Source organism: Apium graveolens, chromosome 1, assembly GCF_009905375.1.
Source record: "Apium graveolens cultivar Ventura chromosome 1, ASM990537v1, whole genome shotgun sequence".
Classification (NCBI taxonomy): Eukaryota; Viridiplantae; Streptophyta; class Magnoliopsida; order Apiales; family Apiaceae; genus Apium; species Apium graveolens.
In genome coordinates this window covers 88,872,024-88,896,054 of record NC_133647.1, presented here as the reverse complement: position 1 = coordinate 88,896,054, position 24,031 = coordinate 88,872,024, and the positions used below count along the sequence as shown (strand labels likewise).

At 36.5% G+C, this 24,031-nt stretch overlaps 1 protein-coding gene across 1 annotated transcript; it reads left to right on the top strand.

The window, feature by feature from the left end:
* The first annotated feature begins 15,968 nt into the window (after positions 1 to 15,968).
* Positions 15,969 to 19,592, top strand: LOC141720206 (putative linoleate 9S-lipoxygenase 5). The gene is made up of 9 exons (XM_074522556.1): positions 15,969 to 16,164; positions 16,341 to 16,630; positions 16,721 to 16,961; positions 17,090 to 17,428; positions 17,523 to 17,608; positions 17,687 to 17,794; positions 17,880 to 18,187; positions 18,276 to 18,539; positions 18,663 to 19,592. The coding sequence occupies exons 1-9, from the start codon at positions 15,969 to 15,971 to the stop codon at positions 19,414 to 19,416; spliced, it is 2,586 nt and encodes an 861-aa protein (XP_074378657.1). The 3' UTR covers positions 19,417 to 19,592.
* Positions 19,593 to 24,031: the final 4,439 nt, after the last annotated feature.

The following is a 24,031-nucleotide window of genomic DNA, read 5'->3' as shown; positions in this document are numbered from 1 at the left end:
GTAGGTGCTCGTCCCAATTACCCTTAAAATCTAGAACACAGACTCTCAACATATCCTCTATGGTCTGAATCATTCTCTCACTTTGGCCGTCCGTCTGGGGGTGATAGGCGGTGCTCATATTCAATTTCATTCCTAGGCACTCTTGGAATTTAGTCTAGAACCTGGAATTAAATCTAGGGTCTCGATCCGACACTATAGAAACAGGAACTCCATGTTTGGTAACTATCTCATCCAAGTATAACTTCACTAGCCTTTCCAACGAATATCTCTCATTAATCGGAAGGAAATGCGCCGACTTAGTCAATCTATCAATGATTACCCAAATAGCATCATGATTCGCTCTCGTCTTTGGCAATCCCACTACAAAATCCATAGCAATGTCTTCCCATTTCCATTGAGGAATCTCCAGAGGTTGTAACAATCCACTCGGTCGTTGATGCTCTACTTTCACCGCCTGACACACGTGACATTTACTTACCCAATTGGCAATATCCTTCTTCATTCCTGGCCACCAAAAATTTCTCTTCAAATCCTGGTACATCTTGGTACTACCAGGGTGAATAGAAAACCTAGAGTTATGTGCTTCCTGCAATACTTCGTTCTTCAACTCTGTTACATCAGGAATCCAAACTCTGACAAAAACCTATATAAACCTTGACTATCTTTTTGAGTACACAGCTCTTCTCCTGTCAAAGTATCCAACTCTTGTTCCATAACTCCTTCTTCACATCTTCTAATATTTTCCATCAAGGCCGGCTGGAAAGTAATTTCATATAGTTGCTCTTGACTTCCGTTAGATCCTTGAACTTCAATTTCCATTCTTTCCAAGTCTCGTGCCAATTCCTCAGCAATCTTAACCATATTCAATCTTTCCTTCCTACTTAAGGCATCAGCCACTACATTGGCTTTACCTGGGTGATAATTAATCGAACAATTATAGTCCTTAATCAACTCCAACCATCTTCTCTACCTCATGTTCAGATCTTTCTGCGTAAATATGTACTTCAGGCTCTTATGGTCTGTATAAATGTCGCATTTCTCGCCATACAAGTAGTGACGCCATAACTTTAAAGCAAATACTATAGCCGCCAATTCAAGGTCATGAACCGGATATTTTTGCTCGTGAGGCTTTAGTTGTCTGGAGGCATAAGCAATCACTTTGTCATGCTGCATTAACAGACAACCCAGTCCTTTCAAAGAAGCATCACTGTAGATTACAAAGTTTCGCGTCTCATCTGGTAATGCTAACACTGGAGCCATCACTAGTCTTCATTTTAACTCCTAAAAACTCTCTTCACACTTTTCCGTCCAAACGAACTTCTCCTTCTTCCTGGTCAACTTAGTTAGTGGGGATGCAATCTTCGAGAAATCTTTCACAAACCTTCGATAATATCCTGCTAATCCAAGAAAACTCCTTATTTCCGTTGGTGTTTTCGGTTGCTCCCATTTTGATACGGCTTCAATCTTTACCGGGTCTACTTTGATACCTTCTTTACTTATTATGTGACCAAGGAACTGTACTTCCGTCAGCCAAAACTCACACTTAGAAAACTTGGCATACAATTTCTTTTCTCTTAACTTTTGAAGGGAAATCTGCAGATGCACTGCGTGATCTTCTGGATTCTTCGAATATATGAGGATGTCATCAATAAATACAATAACAAATTTATCCAAATACTCCTTATATACCCTATTCATCAAATCCATGAAAGTTGTTGGCGTATTCATCAATCCAAACGACATCACTAGAAACTCATAATGGCCATACCTTGTTCGAAATGCAGTTTTGGAAATATCTTCCAGCTTTATCTTCAGTTGGTGGTAGCCAAATCTTAAATCAATCTTTGAGAAGTAACATGCGCCTTTAAGCTGATCAAACAAATCGTCGATTCGTGGCAAGGGATACTTATTCTCTATTGTCAGCTTGTTCAACTCTCTATAATCAATGCACAATCTCATGCTTCCATCCTTTTTCTTCACAAATAACATTGGAGCACCCCACGGGGAAACACTGGGTCGAATAACTCCTTTATCCAATAATTCATGAAGTTGCTTAGCCAATTCTTTCATTTCCATTGGGGCCATTCTGTATGGAGCCTTAAAAACTGGTTCGGCTCCAGGTACCAAATCAATGGAAAACTCTATCTCACGATCAGGTGACAATCCTGATAATTCTTCTGGAAAAACATCAGGGAATTCTCTTACTATAGGGATTTCATCCAAAATAGGGGTCTCTTTCTTCGTATCCACTACATGAGCCAAGTACGCTTCACATCCTTGTCTCAACAATCTTTTTGCTTGCATCACTGAGAGAAACTTCCTATCTTGCCTCTGCCCTTGGTAACTGATCCTTCTATTATCTGAGGTGTACAGAACAACTCTCTTTTTCTTACAATCAATATTTGCCTTATATTTAGACAACCAATCCATACCTAAAATAACATCAAAGTCTCCCAACTCGAAGGGTATTAAGTCAACAGGGAACATATACCCCAAAATCTCTAGGAAACAACTAGGACAAAATTGTCTTACAGGTACTTTATCTTTATTAGCCACTTCTATAGTTAGAGGTTCGTCTAAGTCTACTAACATCAATTGCATTTTATTCATACAATTCACAGATATAAAAGATTTGGACGCTCCCGAATCAAACAAAACGTTAACATGTACGGAATTTAGAGTAAGCGTACCTGCAACCACATCAGAATCATGAACTGGAGACTTCTGGGTCATCTTAAAAGTCCTAGCTCTCGCAGTACTGGTTGCTGGTCCTTGGGACACACTCTTTCCAACATTACCTTGAGTCACTGACTTGCAATTCCTAGCTATGTGTCCCACTTTACCGCAACTAAAACAAGTAACTCCTTGAATCTCAGACTTACACTCTGTGGAATAGTGACCTTTCTGTCCACACTTAAAACAATTAACATTCTATCGGCACTGTCCACTGTGCTTTTTCCCACACGTCTTACAATCAACCACTGGTTTACTCATCCTCATCGGGGCAGAGTTAACTGATGTTGTACCGGGCTTAATTTGGGGAAAGTTCTGCCCTTTAAATTTTTTATTCTTATTCCTTCCAAACCAACGCTGAAATTTCCGACTCGCTATTCCTGATTCTGATCTAGCGGGTCCACTTTCAAATTTCCTTTTCTTCTCTCCCTGCTCTTTTGCAGCCAATTTCTGATCACTTTCTATTACCAGGGCAGCCTGAACTACCGAAGTATATGTCTTGAGTTGTAAGGCTACAACTCCACTCCTTATTTCTGGCTTCAACCCTTATTGAAACCGCTTCGCTCGTTGGGCTTTTGAACTCATATATTCCGGTGCTATACGGGCCAACTCCGTAAACTTCGCTTCATATTCCGTAACACTCCTATTTCCTTGTTTTAGCTCCAAAAATTCCATCTCCATTTGACTTTGGAGACAGGCTGGAAAGTACTTTTCCAAAATCAATTCTGTGAATCTGGTCCAGGGAACTGGACCTTCTCCTTCTAAGGCTCGCGTAGATTCCCACCAATAATTCGAATCATTCCTCAGAAAATAACTAGCATAATCAGTTTTTAAATCCTCACTCACCTTGGTGAGCGCAAATGCCTTTTCCATTTCCTTTAACCATATCCTGGCAGCGACAGGATCTACTTCTCCTTTAAACTCTGGGGGCTTCACTGCTTGAAAAGACTTAAAACTAACACCTTGAGTTGCCCCTCTCATCTCATGCTGCTGTTGGATTTGTAGTTGCTGTTGTTGGATTTACTGTTGTTGTTGCTGTATGAGCTGCTGTTGCAGTTGTTGTTGCTGTTGGAATTGTTGCTGCTGTTGCTGGAATTGTTGTTGCTGTTGGGCCAGCTGTACAGTCTGCTGACGCAACAAGTTCATCAAATCACTCATGGAGGGATCCCCAGCAGATCCGTTATTGGGCTGAGAATTTCTCTTTGGTGGCATCTCCTGAAACATAATAGTCATATTCAAGAAAATGGATTGCTCCAGCAGTTTATATTTATGCATCAGGAGAGCGTTGCCACTAAGACAATATTCTCATCCCCCATTATAATTGGATCCGTCCTGAGTGAATGATTATAGTCTAAAAATGCCAACAACAGAAACAACAATAATAATAACAACAAAAATAGCAACACACAATATATAAAAACCGAATAATAATATAAAGCAGCTGAAATACAATAACCAACAGAATCCACCCAATACAACTAAAAATCCAACTACAAAGAACCATCCGAATACACACCAAAATTGGCTGTCATAGCAGCCTCGCCTACTATAACCTATCACTACATAATGTACATATATAAGGTAAACAACTGCAGAACTCTTAGAAGTCACTCTGAGCTCTGCATCCCTCTTCAACAGCTCTGTCTAGCCACTACCACTGCCACTAATGGAACCTAGCTCAAACACTAGCCAGTTCACTAAGTCCTGATACTGCACCGCTCTGAACTCTGAGCTAATGAAACGGTCAACAGACCAAGCCCTCTCTACATCCATCTGGGTCAATGCTCTCACACGGGCTCGCACCTCAGGGGAAAGGGCAGAAATACCCTGAAATGGTACAACAGGTACCTGGTTCAACAAGGCAGCAAACTCGGCACTCTGATCTTTGATAAAGGAAGTATTCACCGCCCTATGGACATGATAAGGGATCGGTGAAGAAGTACTACTAGGGACCACAGGAGGTACCGGAGGTCTCATCATGGAAGAATTGGGACCGCAGCCGGGAGGGAAATCCCTGACAGCAGACACAGACCTACGTACCCAATGGGGATGAGGACCAGATCCAGGGATGTCTCGAGGCACAAAAGAAGGGACTGGTGGAGGAGGCATAGGGGTCTCCTCGGTAACAGCATCAAGAGGTCTTTCAGAATCTGAGCTATCCGAATCAGAAGGATTCTCCCGAGATGGAGAGCTCGAAATCGCAATAGGCCACTGTCAACATAATAGTATACAGACAAGACACAACCAGGTGAAGGAAATTCTATCAAAACATTTAATAGATGCCAGGGTAACGCCGTCAGAACCCTCGACTGACTCTAAAGGGTTGCTCCTCTATATGAGTTGCTGACTTACACTTAAAGACTCACGTTATCGCCTACTCGACACAATCCCTAACCTGAATCAAGGACTTGAACCTGTAGCTCTGATACCAACTGTGACGGCCTCAACCCCGGGATCAGGAGTTGTCACTAAACACAATTGCCAAAAATATAAACAACAGAATTATTATTAAAATATACTAACTTGATCCCGAACCAAGATCCGATCCAGGTTCAAGTATAATTCAGGTTCTCATTATTACAAACTCTTTATTCAACATCTAAGACACACTAACTTTATTCAGCAACTCTTCAGACTTCATGGTCTGATACAAACTACCTCAGAGGAGCCAGGTCCAGTAGGGTCGGGAACACGGGTCGGTCTGACTGATCTTCTAGGCATCTGCGAAATATACATAACAGTTTGCAAGGGTGAACATAATCGCTCAGCAGTACCAAATATGAATAGCAGATTCAAAACTGGAATGTAACAATAAAAAGGAAGAGAACTGTATTCATGATATTAATATTTCATAATAAAATTAAAGGTAACTGGATATCACTATTTAGCATGCTTTGTTAAAACATCATAGCAGTGTGCTGTGTAATACCAGAGTCCAATTTTAGCATGCTAATCATTTTATAAAACCGCTGTATCAACCAATTATACTCTTATATAATTCACAAATCCCAATCAGATACATAGCGGATATGTGAAGACAGCTGATCAGGCTATCAACACCAGACGGCTCTAACTGCCATCTCATTTACCTGTTCCGGAACTCAGAGACTAGCTAGGTCTCTGACCTGCTGGACTAATCGGTTTTATAATGCGCGCAACCGAATTAGCCTCTTACGCTACCTCAATAGGCCTACTCTGGCCCCAATGTATCTCATATCTGACCGTTTTATCCAGTTTTCAAAACACTTGTACCTATCTCATTTTCAAAATCATTTAATTAACCAGCACACATATAAAATCCGTTTCGCAATTCATTTCATTTGAGACAGGTACCTTTCAAAGTTACTTTTCCCCAAAACAATTCGAAAACAATGATTTTATAACTACAGAGGATACGTAACTTAAAACATTTATGTTCCATTACTAGAATAAAACATTTAGCTATTCATAAACACTGAACCATAAAAGAATGGTCAGGGGTACTTGCCTTGCAACGCTTTACAAGCCCTAAGTAGCTTTCGCGCTGACTTTGATCCTGGACCAACTCGACTGGGATCTACAATTAAAGAATACCCTAATTAGTTATACCGACATGCTTGATATCCTCAAATCCTAATAACCCAAATTCGACAACCCGACTCGTATTATTATTATACACATAATCATGTAATCACATCTCTCGACATAAATAGGGGTAACACGTAAAATATAATTATGTACGATTACAAATATATTTTTTAGAAAATTTTGGCAGCAACTTCTTTATTTATAAGACTACCCGTCGATTATAATCGACGTCAATAATTCTCAACAATCCACAACATTATTCCACCATTTATATAACGTACATCCCAACACCAATCAAAATTAGTTATTTAAATCCAAACATATTTTACATAACTATTTTATTTTATTTATTTATAGAATTTAGGACTCAGAACATCGTCATCACCGTCCACCGTCCGCTCGTAGCGAGTCATCGCGGTACGGCGGCAAAATTTCCAGGGTACCCGATAATTCGGATTCCAACCAAAAATTTCACCGATTTTTAAAATTAATTTTTACTGCACGGTATTTTATTTCACAAAACCAGTCAACAAAAATCCCTGCAATAACACAAATTAATTCATATTAAACTAACTGCACAATAATTAAGCCCATAATTAGAGCCCACTACTAAACCCAACTGCCTGGCCCAATAATAGGCCCAACAGAATCCAACACAATCGAGCCCAACAGAATCCAACACAGAGAAACAGCACAGCACAGGACCAACACGACCACAGCACACACGCGCCGCGGCTCGCGCGCACACATCGTAAACAACACACACAACTCACACACACAACACACACAACACACATAACACACACAACACCACACAATACACACACAATCACACACAATCACACACAATCGCCTACCACTGCCACCAACCGGAAAACCGGCGGAAACAACGGCCAGAGAAAGGAAGAGACAGCGATGGAATACAAGAAAATAGGCAACATAGTAATTACCGAGAGGAGGTGGAAGCAAGCGAAGGAAGAAGAAAATGAAAAAGGAACCAAGAAACGAGAGAGAGAGAAGAGAGCAACAGGGAGAGAGACAATAGAGAGATGATGTTTTAATCTCCCCAAAGCCAACTGCTAACACGTATCTGTTAATTGGATACGTGTCAATTTCTTTTATAAGATTTTGACACGTATCCCAGATATACCCGGGAACTAAAATTTTGCCCCGAAAACTGAATTTAGCGAACCAAGCCACCCTTAAAATAATTTCGACAAATTGCCAAAATAAAAGGGAAAATAATATAAATATCCTGAAGTTATGGAAACATAAATTCCGAAATTTTTAAAATAATTCTGGGTTGCGCTGCATACCCGCTTTTTAATAAATAATGAAACGACGCGCGCATGAAACGATTCCCGAAAATTCCCAAAATAATTTTAAAATTCTCCGAATAATACAAAATTAATAAAATATAAATTTCATAATTTTTAAAGATTCCCATAATTAAATATGGATTTTAACATTTAGCACACTCAGAAAATCATTTAAAAATGAATAATTAACAAAATATTAATTTTTCAATTTTATAAAGTCCTAAAAATAATTATTGAAATTATAAAATTAGAAAACCAATTTTAAAAACAACCCAAATATTTATGGAATTAAAATTATAATAAAGTCACCTTTACAAGTAAAATAAAATCACATAACTCATCAATAAATCACATAATTCCAATCCCACATATCAACAAATCATAATTAATTAAATAAGAATCAATAACCGCTGCCAAAATCAATACACATCTTTTATTTATTTACTTAAACTTTTATTACACTTCCAAATATTAGAAATAAAATAAAAATACACGAGTCGTTATACAGGAGATATGTGGCCTCTCTCACCATTATTGTAGCATTTAACATTTGAGTTGTCTCCTCTGTCAAACTTAGCACCTTTGCCTTCAGACTTTCTGAACCCTTTCTTATCAGAACTTACACCTTTCCTGGAAAACTACTTTCTCTTTCTGAATTTCCTGTAGGCTATCTTTGTGATACCCTTCACCATAAGAGAACACAATTTTATCATCTCTTCATCAGCATCCACTTCAGATAAGCTTTCAGTTTCTGAATCATCATTATCAGAATATGATGACTCTGAATCAGACTTTATGATGAGAGCCTTTCCTTTGCCCCTCTTTGATGCAACAACTTTAGGAAATTCCTCCTCAGCCTTAAGAACAACTGTCCCTGACTTTCTTCCATGCCTCTTTCTCCTTTGATCCATCTCAAGTTCATAAGTCTTGAGCATACCATAAATTTCATCAAGAGTAGTTTCCGTAAGGTCATAGTTGTCTCTTATGGTAGTAGACTTCAAATCCCAATTTTCAGGAAGGGCTAAAAGGAATTTTATATTTGAATCTTCAAGATCATATTCCTTGTCCACCAGTGACAGATCATTCAAGAGTTTGACAAACCTGTCATATAAGTCAGTTAATGACTCATCAGCTTTTGAGTCAAAGTGCTCATACTCTTGAGTGAGTATAGTCCTCATGTTCTTCTTAATTACATCAATTCCCTGACATCTTGTCTCCAGAGCTTCTCATATCTCCTTTGCAGTCTTACAATATATTACCCTGTTCAACATGACATTATCAATGGCACTATGCAACAAATGCCTTGCCTTTGCATCCTTGGCAATAGATGAGATGTCTTCAGCTGTGTACTCACCTTTCTCCTTTGGTATGGTCTTTGCTGGTTGATCAGCAACTACAACAGAGAGCTTGGTAGGCTTATGTGGTCCTTCATTAATTCTATCAAGGTATTCTGGATCTGTAGCTTCCAGAAACATAACCATCTTCACTTTCCATATGGGATAATCAGAAGATCTCAGTATGACAACCCTAATAGTCTCATATCGACTGTGGGTTTGAGTCTTTTGAGTTTCTTCAGTTTTGGTGGGCTTGGTTGGAGTTTGTGCTTCTTCAGACATGATTGTTTGGATCTTTACTGTATGTGTGTTAACAGATAAGCTCTGATACCGATTGTCAGGTCACACAACACTGTAGAAGGGGGTTGAATACAGTGTTTAATACAATCAAATCGATTTTAAACACAAGTAACAATAAACAGATATATTCAATGAGATAAACTCTGTTGCAATGGAACTGTTCTCTCTCAGTGATGAACAAAAATCACTAAGAGCTGCTAGGTTACAATGTATAATCTTCTAGATAATGATAACACATATAGTGTAAACCCAAAGTCTGTGTTTATATAGTACACAATTACAATATAACTTCTAATTCATATGGAATATAATGCTGTCTCCTAAAATATATCTCAGATATCTTCTACAAGTCTTCCAGTCTTTTAACTCTTCCCATGCATATCTTCTTTTATTTAGTCTCGATCTTCTACTGTAAATCAGCTTCCTTCGTTAACTGTAAGTCCTCCCGCACTTAAGTTCTGATATGACCTTAAGTTCTAATATTAAGTTCTGACTTCCAATAAGTCCTGATTTCAGTAAGTCCTGATTTGTCTTGTTGTTAAGTTCTGAAAACTAAACACAAATCATATTAGATATGACATCTCAAATATATTTAACACCTTCCAACTACAATCCATCCACAACTTCAAGATTCAAACCTAGGCTACTGATTTTAGCCAAAACAAGCTCAAGAATATAAATCCAATTAAATACTATACCATCTCCATAATCCACTAATCTACTTAACAATCAAAGTTCAATTCAAGCTTAATCATTCAAACAACTACTCATCCATCCAAACCATCCCAAAATTCAAGCAAACAAACTTAGTACTTAAAGGTCCAGAAGTTTTATACCTTTATTTGTGAGGGGAAAGTTACAAGGAAGCCTTAAAACCTTGATTAATCCTTATACAAGCTTGGATCTCACAAACAATCAAGAAAATACAAAGTTAGGTTTTGAAGTTTCTAAAAGTCCAGTTGAACGAACTGTAAAAATGAGGCTCTTACCATGCTTATTTGGACGATACTTGTGAACAAGAGTTGTAGGCCATCTTAATACCTTTCCAAAGAGCTATAGAACATACTATTTGAGTGAGTATTGAAGGAGATATGGCAGTTTGAAGTTGTTGCTCTGGTTTTGGCGGATAGCAAGCTTTGAAAAATGGGGTGATGAAATGTTTCTTAGATTTTCCTTGGTTAATTGGTGTGATGTATTATTTTTTTAGTTAATCTAACCATGATTTGATTAACCAAGGTCAAAATACATGGCCATAAATCATCCTTGATTAAATATCTTTTATACCATGCTTATGTCATCAAGAACATGTCATCTTGCATCCACTTGTCCACACCTTGTGGTTTGATGATGTCATAATCCTTGGCTTCTTGTACAAGCTTGTCTCTTGGTCGCTTATTTGTTTTACGATTCGCTTAACTCTCGTTCTCGTTAATAGTTTGAGGGATCATATCCGGGATCTTATTACTTGGGCTTCCCTAAACCTTTATCAGTATCTTATATTCCTTTAATGATCCTATTCTATAATCCTTAAATAAAATCATTTAAATAAAATCATTTAAATAAAATCATTTTAATTTTGTTACCTTATACTTAATCCTTCCGGTATCTGGTGGATTTTTGGTAAACACCAAAGTGTTCGAATCTGAATTCTAACGACCTTTACATACACTCATTTACTTTATGGAATACTAATACGATCTCAGAATTTTCATAACAGTACTGCTATATAGCGTGGTTTGATAATTTCCCTTAATCAGCACAATCAGCAAAAAGTTAATATTCATCGGGGTTTCAAAAATTTCAAAAAAATTGGGGTTATTACATTAGGGGACTTTGTGCCTAGTGACCTAAGGCTTCTATAGTCTGGGATCCACTAACCTAACGCTCGCTACATGGGTACTATTGTATAAGTTTTTGATGGACCTCACTCATTGCACGGTCAAATAAGCATATTTTTGTTGTTTTGTTGTAAATAAATGCGTGAATCCATGTAAACTCCGTTATAAGAATTGAAGTGTTATAAGCTATTTTTAGTCTAGCTTTTATTCTATTTATAACCTTGCGATTGCTTTGATAAGTAATGAGTATGATTATTGATCTAGTTGCGATAGTATATCTGTAAGAAGTTGCACACATGCACGCCTCTGGTTTGTAGATTGATTTGTGAGGTTTGATTGATCTTTATGCGAATAACTGTATTTGTTGAGATGTTGTTGTTGATTGGTTTAGTTATTCTATGGGGATCGTTGCATTCATCTAGTTGCATTCATGCATTTTTAATTCTTATTCTTTGAGTCTGTTTATGCTTGAGGACAAGCATCGATTCAAGTTTGGGGTATGTTGGGTGGCATTTATGACACTTTATTACGCTCCGTAAAGTTTTGAATTGGTGTATTTGTACTCAAGTTGTTGGTGTTTTAATATGTTTACTAGTATTTTTGCATTTTCATGCATTATCCAGGTAATTAGGTGAATTAGCATTATTTTGGTGCGAATTTGGTGTTAGGGAGGTGTTGGAATAAAAGCTCTTGGAAAATCGGCTCAAATCAGCAAGGAAAAGAAGAAGTCTGATTTTTATTCAGGGAGTCAGCGCGCCCGCGCTATGATAGCGCGCGCCCGCACCAAAGTCCAGAAACTCAGCGCGCCCGCTCTGGTCAAGCGCGCGCTCGCGCCAGGTCGAGAATAAAATCCTGATTTCATTGTGCTTTTGATCCAAAAGACTTCTACTCTGCATGGGGCTGATATATATACATAATTAAGCTCGTTTTTTAATAAAGAGACATACAAGAGCACAAGAAGAAGGCGTAAGACGTCCGTTTTAGCACAATTCAACCAAGGTGAAGAAGATATAGTTTTAACTTGTGATTCTTTGTTTAAGTTGTAACGTTGGATGCTAGATTTCTTATTCTTGAACCTATACTCTTATTTTGTACTTTATTTATTATTCGTTTATAAAGACTACATTTATTATACCATGCTTTGATCGAAACCCATATTGATGATGAGTCCGATCATGGGCTAATCGTTATCATGGGGTTCTAACGGATTTATTTATGGATTTCTTTAGTTGCTTTGTTTCGATGCCTTAGTGTGTGGTGATTATATGATAACCTAGTATTGGTTGTGCTTATTCGTCTTATGAGGGTCGTGAACTTATAAGATACTGTGTTAATTCTTAATGAAGCGAAAGTGAATTTTAGGGTTCAGAACTTGCCATGCTAGCATAGGTTCATCTGTTACTGTTATGCATGATTCGTAGGTAATTTTAACCATCTTACTTGTCCCATGTAATCATGATAGATAACTTGTGCATTAAACTGTTATGTTGTCAAATTATGTAGACATATAGGGTATCAATATAATTGGTGTCTATTCAGCTTCCATCTCTTTTGTGGATGTCTGGTAATATGGTATTCGTGCAACGAAAGTTGGCGTTTATCAGTTTCGTGTTATCTGATTAGTGTCATCACCATTACATGCTAAGGTTAAGAACGAAAAGGCTATTAAATGAAGTATCTAATGAAGTTAGAATCCCATGTTTGACATATATATTAATTCAATAATTTTATTCTCTTAGTTATAATTGTTAGCTTAAGTTAGTTAAAAACAATCCCAATTTAGTAATCGTCTTAGCATTGGATAATAACCATATCATTGTTGCATAGGTGCATATTCTTAAATTAACCAAAACCAGTCTCTGTGGGAACGAATCTAATTTATATCTTATACTACTTGCAAACGCGTATACTTGTGTGAATTTTAGCACGTGTTTAACGACTAACAGTAACAAAGCTCGAAGAAGTTTGAAGCTCTAAAAAGGTAAAACATAGATCCTTGCTTCAAATCTTTTTCCCCAAATCGATTACAAGTTTGATTACAAAATACCCTGTGATTGTCTTCTTTTCAAATCTTAATCGATTATGATTTCTATCTTCAATCTTGTTTCTTGTTCTCAAAATACATATTAATCAATTGTGCATACTCATGTTTTTTGTTTTAGTTATTTTGTTTAATCGATTGTGTATAATTTTAATTAGGGATTTTGTTTATGATTATTGTATGAGTATTGACTTTGTTGTCATGGGTTTCCAATTAATTTGGAATTTTATTAGAATTAGTTTATAAAATTTAACTATGAGATCTGAAATGTTTAAGCTTGGTGCGCGTAAGCTTGTATTGATAATGACATATGCTATGTTTTTATAAATGAGATTTTATAATTATGATTATCGAAAGAATGTGACTTATACACATACTGCTGGGCGCATTAGTTTTGCTAAGATTCGTAATGAAATGGTATGTTATACCCATATTTGTTGTTTATCGGTCCCTTCATTTATTTCTTATAAGAAAACTGATACATTTTATTTTATTCTAAAAAATTGTTAGAGATGCTCGTGCACAAGAAAAAAAGAAGGCAATTTACCCAAAAACCCGTAAAGGCCATAAAATGAGGGTAAATATAGTACTTTTATATTTTTTGACCAATTTTACAAATAATTTTTTCATAAATTGCAACTTCAGATTTTATGACAAATTTTACAAGTATTTTTATCAATAATTAGCCCTGTTATATTTTTTCATAAATTTTACAAGGAGTAATTGTATTTTGTTGAAATTAATGTTTGTTGTTCAATTTTATACGTAGGAAAAGAAAAATGGAAAAAATCCTCAAGAATCAACTGATGAGGATGAGGAAATGGCAGACCTTGATCTTGCAGCTCATAAGCCTAACTGGCTAGTTGGAAGGAGTGGCATAACAAGGAAGACGAATAAAAGAATGACAAAAGAGGTAAAAACAGATTATGCAGAACTGGAAAAAGCAACTGAAAAGCTAGCTGCTGCAATGGAGGAGAAAATGCAGAAGAAGCTAAGGAAGGTTTTTGAAAAACTTGGTGTATTGAATCCTGGGCTAAATATCGATGTTGAATAACTATGTGCTCAAAGTTCTGCCGAGGTTGATGAAGATGAAGATGATTATGATGATGCAGAGAAGTGAACGATGATGATGGTGATGCAGATGGAGATGAAGTTGCAGGGGCCATCTGATGTTTTCTTTAATTTAACCTTAAGTTATCTGCAGTTTCCTATAGCTAGCTTCTTTTGTTAAATTCGAACTCAAATTTGGTTTAGTTCTTGTGTGCGACTAAATTCTCTCTCGAATTTGGTTTATCTAGCTATTGCTTTTTTCAAATAGACGTAAATTATGAATGTTTGTAAAGATGATGTTGGGACAGCCCGAGAGCTGCTTTTGAATTGCCATGGTACTTTTGAATGACTACATTGCTTGGTTTTGTGGCATAAAAAAATGTCTGGCTAGTCTATTTACAAACCGTTCATTTTAAATTTTGTTTTTAAATACTGTTGCAATTATGTCCAAATATGTTTCCATTTAGAATTACATCAGCCATAAAATATTGCAGTTGGTTCAAAATTATTGCAATATTTGTTAAATTTGACCATAAATTCATTGTAATTGGATCAGTTAATATTTCCTTAAGGTGGTTATTTAGTATTGCAATGATTTTGCTGTGTTGTTGTAAAATAAATTTTGTTGCTAAATATTGTCTATTGTAATGAGGCTGTGTTGTTACTATACATGGCTTGAAACGTTGCTATAGGACCTCTATTGCATCACCATCGGGTGTAACGCCAAAATTTTCCATATTTGTTGCCATAATTTCTACAACATAAAAAGCTCTTTAGGCAATAAATTTTTGTTTTTCTATATGCATTCTATGGTGTAGTAAATATAAGAAATGTGTCCCGATCAAATCCAAATCTCACAGAATTAAATGGATTTGAATACGAATTAAAGAAATTTGGTTCGAATCCGGCCAGTTGATAGACTACAGAGAATCGGTTTAAGTTGGTATGAGTTTTAAAGTTTATTGTTGATGTAAGTGTTTGGTTTAATAATTTAATAATAACATGTTTCATGTATAAAATTTATATTTAATGATTAAAATATTTGTAGAAAAGATTAAATCAAAATATTGAATTGAATATCTATCATACCCTTCATATCTACTACTCCTAAATTACGGCAAATTCATATATTTTATCAGTTTCGTTTATTTGAAATCATATATTATACCAATTTATCAAGTGACTCATAAATTATTTGTTTGAGTTTGTCACACCCCCAACAAACATCGGATAACAATTCTTTCGAAGATCAGCATCGGATACCATGGGAAAACTCCATTGAGATCTAATTTTGAATATAGCGAGATCAAAGCTCTAATAATTTAATAAAATGGATTAAATAAAATATGATTCCAAATGTGCGGATCACCATATCCATATTACACTTTATTATTTTTTGTAAGTAGTATATTTACCACGTGATTTGGCGGGTTTCTGCATGCAAACTATAAAATAAGACACTTTGGACGTCTCTATAGTCGCATTCAAAATTAAAATTTATATACTTTAAACAAATAGCTAGCTAGACCAAACCTTAAAACTTCAATCATGTTGCATAAACGTGGAATACTTTTATATGGTTATATTATTAAAACATCAAAATAAATGTTTTAAATAAATTATCTAATCCATAGTTAAAAGTAATATTAAACTTGAAAACTCTCCCTGGCGGGCGCAACGGTGTACAAATTTTGTGCCTATAAAAACCCATCCCCCCATCATTCATTCTCATCAAACTCTATAACTTCTACACCCTCTAATATCATTCTGTGAAAGCTTTTTAAAGATGTCTGGAAAGATTGGAGATGCGATTTCAGATCAAGATGATAAAACAATAAAAATAAAAGGGAGAGTTGTAGTGATGAAGAAAAATGTACTTGATTTTAACGATTTCAATTCTTCGTCTCTTGATAGGTTTGATGAACTTATTGGGACAAGAGTTTGTTTTCAACTCATCGGTTCTCAACATCCTAATCCTTCAGGTAAATGCTGCTTTCACCATTGTATAATTTATTCGTACCTGAAATTTAACGCAGCCTGATATTTATAATGCGTAACTTCAAATTTTACTCTTGCATGTTAAATAAGTAAGAATAAGACTTCTTGTCAAGTTGGCTTTTTCAATCTTTAATTTTAATGTATATGTATATTTTTGTAGAGAAAGGATCGAAGGGGAAGCTGGGAAGTCCAGCATACTTGGAAGATTGGATAGCGACGATCACTGCTATAAATCCTGGTGAATCTGCTTTTGATATAACATTTGATTGGGATGAAGCTCATGGAGTTCCTGGTGCATTCGTTATTAAAAATTTCCATGATAGGGAGTTTTACCTCAGGACACTTACGTTACTAGATGTTCCTGGCCACGGTGATATCCAGTTTATCTGCAATTCATGGGTTTATCCAGCTGACAAGTACACAATGGATCGCGTCTTCTTCTCAAATAACGTACTCTTAACTTTATACATTACTGTCATATATAAGTTGTACTTTGTCAGCTTTATAGTGCTTTTGAGCTGATTTTGATGTTTTCTGCAGACGTATCTTCCTAGTGAAACTCCAGGGCCATTAATTGGGTACAGAAAAGAAGAGTTAGCTAACTTGAGAGGAAATGGAACTGGAATGCTCAAGGAATGGGACAGAGTTTATGATTATGCTTTGTACAATGACCTGGGAGATCCAGATAGAAATCCAAACACTGCTCGTCCAGTACTTGGAGGATCAACCGAGTTCCCTTATCCTCGTAGAGGAAGGACGGGCAGACCACCTACAAAGACAGGTTTGTCAACTGTCCTGAACAAGTCTCTAACACATTTCAAATTAATTTTTTTTATTTTGATATGTTTCGATAGCTGAGTAGTCCTACTCAATGACTGCCATGTAATATTTGTTATGTACATTGAACAGATCCTGAAACTGAAAGCCGACTACCGAGATTTATCTTGAAAAATTATGTTCCTAGAGATGAAAACTTCGGACATTTGAAGAAGTCAGATTTTCTTTATCTTGGACTAAAATCCCTTGTTCAGTTTCTTCTTCCCGCATTTGAGGATATATTTGACAGCACTCCTAATGAGTTTGACACTTTCGATGACGTGCTTAAACTATACCAAGGAGGATTCAAGATGCCAGAAGGCCCTCTACTTGATGATATCAGGAAAAATATTCCCCCGGAACTGCTGAAGGAACTCATACGCATAGATGCTGAAGGATTTGCGAAATTCCCCATGCCAGCCGTTGTAAAAGGTAGCATACACCACTACCATTTTTTCATTTGAAGAAAGAAATACAACAGCCTTGGATAAAAGCATCAAAATCTAATCTCTATCTTTTGTAATAGAGGACCGGTCTGCGTGGAGAACTGACGAAGAATTTGCAAGAGAAATGGTTGCAGGAATGAACCCTGTCAGCATCGCTCTTCTTCGAGTAAGATGAAACATATGCCGCATATTCATTAGACTTAAGTACTGTAATACTAAAGTAATATTTCTCATATATTTGCAGGAATTTCCTCCAAAAAGTAAGCTAAATGTCGAAGTCTATGGAAACCAAGGCAGTTCTATAACGAACGTTCACGTACACACCCACCTCGATGGGTTAACAGTAGATGAGGTAAATTAATGATCTTGAGCCTTTTACATAAATATCTGCGCTTTATATATTTTTTAGAGCTAAACGAGTCTAATTTTGTTAACAGGCAATAGAGAGCAATAGGCTGTTTATATTAGATCATCATGATGCGTTGATGCCATACCTGAGGCGAATAAATGCTGCAACAAAGAAAATTTATGCAACAAGGACACTACTTTTCTTGCAAAATGATGGCACATTGAAGCCTTTGGTGATTGAATTAAGTTTGCCACATCCAGATGGTGACGAATATGGTGCCATTAATAAAGTCTACACTCCTTCTGAAGAGGGTACTGTTGAAGGTTCCATATGGCAATTGGCTAAAGCTTATGTTGCGGTGAATGACCAAGGCGTTCATCAGCTTATTAGCCACTGGTATAAGAACTTTTCAGTTACATAATTGATACTCTCTAGGTGAGGTACCACATTATTTCTTAAGTAAAGAGTCTGTATTTGATTACAGGCTGAATACGCATGCATCAATTGAGCCATTTATCATTGCAACCAATAGACAATTAAGTGTTCTCCATCCGGTCCATCGACTTCTCCATCCTCACTTTCGTGATACGATGAACCTAAATGCAAGTGGCAGACAGATCCTCGCCAATGCTGGTGGTATAATAGAGATGACCATGTTTCCGGGAAAGTATTCAATGGAAATGTCATCTGCAGTTTATAAGAGTTGGGTCTTTTCCGAGCAAGCCCTCCCTGCAGATCTAATAAAGAGGTAATCAAACATAATTTCTCTAAATTTTTTTTAACATATTTGAATTATAAATAAAATTGTGCATTTTTCAAGATGGCATTTGCTTATATGAATCCATAACTTTTGTTTTTATTGGTACCTCAGGGGAATGGCTATTGAAGACTGTAATTCTCCCCATGGTCTGCGCTTACTAATTGAAGACTATCCTTATGCTAACGATGGCCTTGATATCTGGTCAGCAATCAAAACATGGGTTACAGAGTACTGCAACTTGTACTACAAGACTGATGAAATGGTCCAAAACGACATAGAACTTCAACGTTGGTGGAAAGAAGTTCGCGAAGAGGGACATGGTGACAAGAAAAATGAACGTTGGTGGCCTAAAATGCAGACTTGTCAGGAACTCATAGACTCATGCACCATAATAATATGGGTAGCATCTGCTCTACATGCTGCAATCAATTTCGGACAGTACGATTATGCAGGGTATATCCCTAATCGACCTACTCTAAGCCGTAGACTCATGCCTGAACCAGATACACCCGAGTATGAGGAGCTTAAGGCAGACCCTGATAGCGTATTCTTAAAAACAATCACTCCTCAGTTGACAACATTACTTGACATGGCAACGATTGAAATCTTGGCAACGCACCCTACGGACGAGGTATATCTGGGGCAAAGAGACAGCCCGGATTGGACAAAAGACACAGAGGCATTGGAAGCATTTGAGAGGTTTAACAAGAAGCTGGAGGAGGTGGCGAAGAACATAGATGATAGGAATAATGATGGAAAATATAAAAACAGGAGTGGACTGGTGAAAATTCCATACACTTTGCTTTATCCTACAAGTGAACCTGGACGTACTGGCAAGGGCATTCCCAACAGTGTATCAATGTAGGCTGGTTTCATTTGCTTACAAGCCCCTGATCTGTTTTAAGTATCTCCTTTTCTGTTTTAGTTGCACTGGTTGTCCTGTCTTTGGGATGAGACTTATGTTGTAATTTCTTATTTCTTGATCCTTTTGCACTGCTTTTCCCATTTTGGGCTTGTATGGGTCGGTTGGATTGCTGGCTTTGCACTGTTACCAACCTCGGCAACAAAATTTTAAATTCTACAAAAAAAGGAATGTTGCGGTAGATATCTCTAATTACATTTACATTTTACATTTTGTTCCCATATTTCACACGGATTTTAAAATATAAATACAAATTTTATTTCAAAAATAATATCTGATCAACAATTTGGAAATAGTTTGTATTAGAAAATAGATCTGCCAAGAGAAGGTGAGGCTGATTCTGAAAGGCGAGGGATTACAGAATTTGGGGAAGTGCTACATGACAGTGATTTAAGAGACTTGGGGTATGAAGGACAATGGTACACCTGGGAACGGGTGTCAACTGCTGCAAACAAAGTGAGAGAACGTTTAGACAGGTAATGCGGAAATGATGCATGCTTTTCTTTATTTCCAGAAATCTTAGTGGAACATCTTGTCAGACTCAAGTCTGATCACAATCCGATTTTGGCTACAAATAAGAGACCAAAGAAGAAGAACAGGCAGGGAAAGAATCAGCTCAAATTTGAAACCTCTTGACTTTTGCACCAGGAATGTGTTAGCACAATAAACACGGCGTGGGAATATTCAATTGGTGAGTTGCTTATAAATAGACTGTAAAGAATGATGTGTTCACTAGAAATTTGGAGTGGCGACAAGTTGTCAAACTTTAATAAACAGATTGCGGAGGCAGAAAAAGCACTGAAAGAGGCACATGGTTTAAATATTTCTGACAATAATATATCAATGTGTGCTGCACTGGAAAAGAAGTTGGGTGAATTACATGAAAAACAAAAAGCATATTGGTATCTCACATCACGATCATCTGAAATTAAAGATGGAGATCGGACTACCAAATACTTCCACCACAAAGCTTCTCAACGTAAAAGAAGAAACGAGATCAAGGGGCTTACAAATAAAAGTGACAGGTGGTGGTGTACAGAGGAGGTAAAATTTGGGGCTATAATACAAGATTATTATGAGGAGCTCTTTACCTCATCAAGTCCTTCAAATGATGCTTTTAACAAAGTTCTGGAGGCTGTTCCCAACAGTATCACACAAGAAGATAATGACTTTCTTCTTCATCCTTTCTCAAAAGAAGAGATTTACAGGACAATCTGTGAAATGCATCCATGTAAGGCCCCTGGGCCAGATGATTTTCACACTGTTTTTAACCAGATATTTTGGCATATCATCGGGGATGATGTAACTAGGTACATGAGCAGCCTACTCAACGGAATTATCTCTCCTGAGCCGTTAAATCGTATTAACATTGTTCTGATCCCCAAGTTGAAATCCTCGAAATTGATGTCTGAATTTCGTTCAATTTCCCTTTGCAATGTGTTGTATAAAATTATGTTAAAGTTGATTGTCATAAGAAAGTCCATCCGGCCTAGAGTTATATCTGAAAATCAAAGCGCCTTTATACCAGGTCGGTTGATAACAGGTAACGCTCTCATTGCATTAGAGTTCTTCCACACCATAAGAAAGGGAAAAAAGGTCGCAAGTAAACTATTGCTTTAAAGCTGGATAAGAGCAAGGCATATGACAAGGTTGAATGGGTTTTTGTGGAAAAATTATTGAAGAAAATGGGTTTTGCAGAAAAATGGATAAGAATAGTAATGAGTTGTATAAACACGGTATCCTACTCTTTCATTGTAAATGGGAGTATATGTGGAGAGGTTTATCCCACTCGGGGATTTAGATAAGGAGACCCCTTGTCTCCATATATCTCTATAATGGTTGCTAAAGCCTTATCAAACCTATTGAAAAAAGCAGTTGATGATCGTATGAACCATGGGGCGAGGGCAAGTGTTAGAGGACCAGAAATCTCTCACATTTTCTTTGTAGATGACAGTTTGCTTTTTGCGAGAGCCAACCGAAAGGAATACTCAACAATAGTTGATTTACTCAACAAATATGAAGCAGCTTCCGGGAAGAAAATTAATTTTGAGAAATCGGAGGTCTCGTTCAACAAAGGCGTTGGTATGTCAGAACAAGAAGAGCTGATTTATTTTCTAAAGATGAGACTGGTAAACAACCATAACAAGTATCTTGGCATTCCCACTATTATTGGTAGGTCGAAAAAATCCATCTTTTCAGCCTTAAAAGATAGAATATGGAAAAAACTCCAAGGGTGGAAAGAAAAACCTCTTTCTCGTGCAGGAAAAGAAATCATGATCAAATCGGTGATACAAGCTATCCTGAATTATATCATGGGAATATATAAGACTCCAGGCGGAATAATAGAAGATATCTACTCTATGGCATCAAAGTTCTGGTAGGGGAGCTCGGGGTTCAGCTCGGGGTTCCACTCTTAAAGTCCACTGGCAAAGCTGGAACTGAAGGTGTGCACCTAAGGCGTTAGGAGGACTTGGCTTTAGAGATTTGGCAGGTTTTAACAAAGCTCTGTTAGGTAAACAAGCATGGAGACTTATATCAAATCCTGATTCTTTACTTGAAAGGGTAATGAGAAGTAAGTACTTCCCAAATGGTAATTTTCTAAGTTCAACTTTAGGACTGTCATGTAGCTACTCATCGAAGCGTATTTGGGGTTCTAAGTCCTTGGTGAAAGAAGGGTTAATATGGCCTGTTGGGAATGGGTTCTGAAATTGATGTTTGGACAGACCCATGGGTGGTCGATGAACATGGTAATAACATTTTATTGCCAAGATATGGAGTTAACAGTGTCAGTGACCTTATTGATTTTGTGAAGGTGAAATGGGATTTTTAGCTGATTTTTTAGATGTTCGATGAGAGAATCTCCAACTGCATAACTGCTATTCCTCTCTGCTTTAGAGCTCCTAAAGATCACATAATATGGACGTTATCAGACAGTGGCATTTATACGGTCAAAACAACTTGCATGCTAGGAAACTCTTGTGATTTTGCAAATTTCCACATATCCTGGATAATATTATGGAAATGCACACAACTCCAAAGGTCAGACATTTTCTCTAAAGGATGTGCACATCCTCCCTCCCAGTTCCTGCCATATTAAAATCGAGACACATATTGGAAACAAATGAATGTCCTTGATAATACAATTCTGAATATGTAATATCTTCCCAATCTCCATTAAAGTTTCATACAATATCCAATGTTCAAGCTTATCTACTGATTACAAACTTGTTTCATTACTAGCACTACTTGTTTACATTTCTTGTTGAGTAAGTATTGAGAGAAGAAGATGACTAACTAAAACGATAGACTAGTCTACCGATTATATATGTATCACAGTTGTGTGGATTCAGAAGCTACAAGCAGCATCTTGTGCTGAGCTGTTTGTGAGCTGTCACTTGTATTCTGTTATAACAGAATTGTGGAGTGATTCTTTACTGACATAAGCTGATGTAGAAGTGAGGTCCGTAGAAGCTGATGTTAGTGTAGGTGCCCTAGAGGCAATACATTATTCTTTTATAATCCTTATGTCAGTTGATCATTCAATAAATGTATTTATTATGACCTTAATTACTGCGATATTTTGTTAGCATAATAAATGTCCTTAGAATCATGATACAAATTGTATAGTTTAAGTACATGACTTGAACTTGAGATTATATAATATATCATATTCTTAAAGGTCCCTAGTCGAGTATTATTATATAGGACAATAATAATACATAGATAGACTAGTATGTTGTTTGACAAGATAACCACATCTCATTGGTTATAAGTATGGGGATACTAAAGTCAATACATAGGTACATGTGAGAGTACATGGTACTGGACAGACCCACAGTGAGATTCTTCATGTTTAATAAAGTCATAAGAAAGACTCACAGTGATAATGGTGTAACGATCCTTTGACTTGAAATCATTATATTTCTATACGAGGATTAATATACTTTGACTACATTAAAAGTTAGTTTTGATCGGGTGATGATAAAAGTGGACATCGGGTATATCATGAGTCGTATGAGAAATATGAATGATAGATAAAGGATTTAACCCTCCTATAATTAGGAGAGATATTATTGGCCTCTTGATTGAGTGAGATTATAAAAGCATGGTCATGCTCAAATAATGATTTGTCTCTATAATCTACTCATGGATCAAGTAAACCCGGATTAAATGTTGAAGAGGATGACTAAATACATGCCTCGAGTTTAATCTATAATATGTATGGTTAAAGGGATTATATTACACGAAAAATATTAATCACGAAAGATTTTATCTAATCACGATTTAATTATTGTTTAATTGGGTAACAATGATGTATTACTAGATACCGCTTATTGTTTATAATTTTATTAGAGAATAAAATTATTGTCAATTAAATAATAGCCGATAGGGTCGCACAAATAGAGCACTTAATGGAATAGTTAATTTAAATTATAGATTTAAATTAATTGATGATTATTTGAATTTTATTATAATTAAGTAAGACTTAATTGAGATAATATAAATTCGAATTAAAAGGAATGTTTTTGCCCATAATAATTAAGTATGACTTAGTTAT